A 2500-nucleotide genomic window follows, 5' to 3' on the forward strand; every position below is an offset into this window, starting at 1 on the left:
AATAATTAAGGCAAATTATATGATTGCATACAGGCCTGTGACTAGTTTCAAACATAATAAACATATTCAAAACCTACAGAGGAGGCAAGAAAATATAACCTTTTATTTTCGCTTCATCAGTTAAAGATCACCATCGTGAATGCGCACAAATAATTAAGGCGATGATAAAACATATTGTCCTTCCTCAGATATTTTGTTGGTGCAAACATATGAATCGTTACGTGAGTGCATTTCAATGGTTTTGTCTTCATGGGTGTTTCCTATATTTAATAAAAGCAAAAAGAATAAATTTAGAAAGATTTTAGCCGAATATGGAGTCTACCATTCAAAATGTTTGCACTTTGCTGGCGTCGTGTAAAGTACGACCTTGTACTTTTTACGGGGAATTTCAACAAGAGGTCGCTGTAGTCTTGGCATTCAAACAGTACGTGGAAATTTGGGAGGAAGAGAAAGACAGACAGACAGACAGACAGAGAGAGCTCACACAAGACCTGTCCCACCCCCTTCCCCATATGTCAACTGCAAACAAGCATTTACATTCCGTAACAAATCTGGGTCGTTCTCTGATTGCCACATGCGTTTCCTTTCAACTATGTTGGTTTGAACATAACTGTGTTCATTTCATCCATTCCACACCAGATAGGAAAGTGGACCTACGTCATCGAAACGAACGAATCTGAGTCTGACGTCACCGTCAACGTGCAGTCCAAATCGCGCACACCGGAAACGAAAGTGCTGCAAGTGACATCATGGCTGTCATGGCTGCCGGAGAACAATACAGTGTCCTATGACAAGAAGCAGAAGATCACAGTTTTCGCGGAACTGGTGCAGGGGAGGTCACCAGTGCTGAACGCTGACATCACGGCTGTCTTGGAACGACCCCAGTCGGCAAAGCTGAACGTTCCTCTCCGCGATAATGGCATGGGTAGGGTGGGTTTGTTGGTTATAGGTTTTGTTGTTTCTGTTGCTGCTGCTGCTGCTGCTGCTGCTGCTGCCTTGGTGGGTGTTTTGCTCATCTGCATCAGCATTATTATTATTATTTTTATTATCATATTACTACTACTACTACTACTACTACTATTATTATTATTATTATTATTATTATTATTATTATTGTTGTTGTTATTCTTATTATTTAAACAAAAATTATTCTTCTTTATATCATTTTTTTATATTGTTGTTGTTACTGTTTTTGTTCTTATTATTTCAAAAATTCTTCTTCTTCTTTATTATTATCATCATTATTATTATTATCATTATTATTGTTATTATTATAAAAATTCTTCTTCTTCTTCTTCTTCCTCTTCTTCTTCTTCTTCTCATCATCATCATTTTTTGTTGGTTGTTTTGGTGTTGTTGGTGGTGTCAGAACATATACATGTATGTTACTGTCATGATTTATCATTGTTATTGTTGATTACTACTACTACTTCTACTGCTACTGCTACTACTTCTACTGTTGCTTGTGTTGCTGCCTCTGCTGCTGCTGCTCCTACTATTATTCTATTATTAGAAGATGATTATATTATTATCATTCTCACGGTTTTTTGTTGTTGGTAGCTGCTTCTTGTGGCAATGTTGGTGGTGGTGGTGGTGGTTGGGGGGGGGGGGGGGGGCAGGGGGAGGGAGTGGCAGTGCGTGTCTTTATGTGTGTGTGTGTGTGCGCGCGCGCGCGCGCGTGTTACTGTGTGTGTGTGTGTGTGGTGGGGTGCGCGCGTGTGTGCGCCCGCGTGTGTGTCAGTGTGTGTGTCCGTGCGCCCGCGTTCATGCATGTGCGCGCGCGCGCGCGCGCGTGTGTGTGTATCTACCGCAAAAGATTTACCAATGACGCCCGATATTCTGCCTTTACCCTTTTGACTTGACGGCGGGGGGTAAAGAGGCAATATATATATATATATATATATATATATATATATATAGAGAGAGAGAGAGAGAGAGAGAGAGAGAGAGAGAGAGATAACACACATCGTTATCGTCATCATGAGTCGTTATCGTTATCATTATCGTTGTCCTTATCGTTATCGTTGTCGTTAACGTTATCGTGATGGTAAAGTCGTTATGGTAAGAAGTCGTTATCATCATCGTTGTAAATAGTTATCGTGAGTCGTTATCGTTAACGCTTGTAGTTTTAACCCTTTCACCGCCAGTCAATTCAGAGTGCAAAATTCCCTTGTGCAATAAACATAGTAAATATGGTGTCTTAGCACAGCTGGGGATTCCCCCTGTGATGGGTAGAAAACATGACTTATCCTTCCACCGAACATAAAGAGCAGCAGGTTCATGGATAATAGACCCATGATCTGATCACCCTTCAGTGACATGGGTCCTCTACCTAACTGCTGCATAAATGCCAGTTTGGCAGTGAAAGGGCTAAACGTTATCGAAAGTCGTTATCATTGTCGTTCTCATTGTCGTGAGTCGTTATCATTAGTAGTCGTTATCGTCATCGTTGTCGCTATGTGCTGCTCCCTCCCTTGTCCATGCAGGCTCGGACATTATC

General features: G+C 41.2%; 1 protein-coding gene across 1 annotated transcript in view; it reads left to right on the forward strand.

Annotated features, from left to right (window-relative positions):
* Positions 1-2500, forward strand: part of LOC143285130 (calcium-activated chloride channel regulator 4-like) — a 56316-nt gene that overhangs the window by 49704 nt on the left and 4112 nt on the right. The window contains exons 13-14 of the mRNA XM_076592352.1: positions 640-925; positions 2487-2500. The exon at positions 2487-2500 is cut by the window's right edge and continues 160 nt beyond it. Of these exons, the coding sequence (XP_076448467.1) occupies positions 640-925; positions 2487-2500 (300 nt within the window). The remainder of the gene's footprint in view (positions 1-639; positions 926-2486) is intronic.

This window comes from Babylonia areolata, chromosome 8 (assembly GCF_041734735.1).
Source record: "Babylonia areolata isolate BAREFJ2019XMU chromosome 8, ASM4173473v1, whole genome shotgun sequence".
Classification (NCBI taxonomy): Eukaryota; Metazoa; Mollusca; class Gastropoda; order Neogastropoda; family Buccinidae; genus Babylonia; species Babylonia areolata.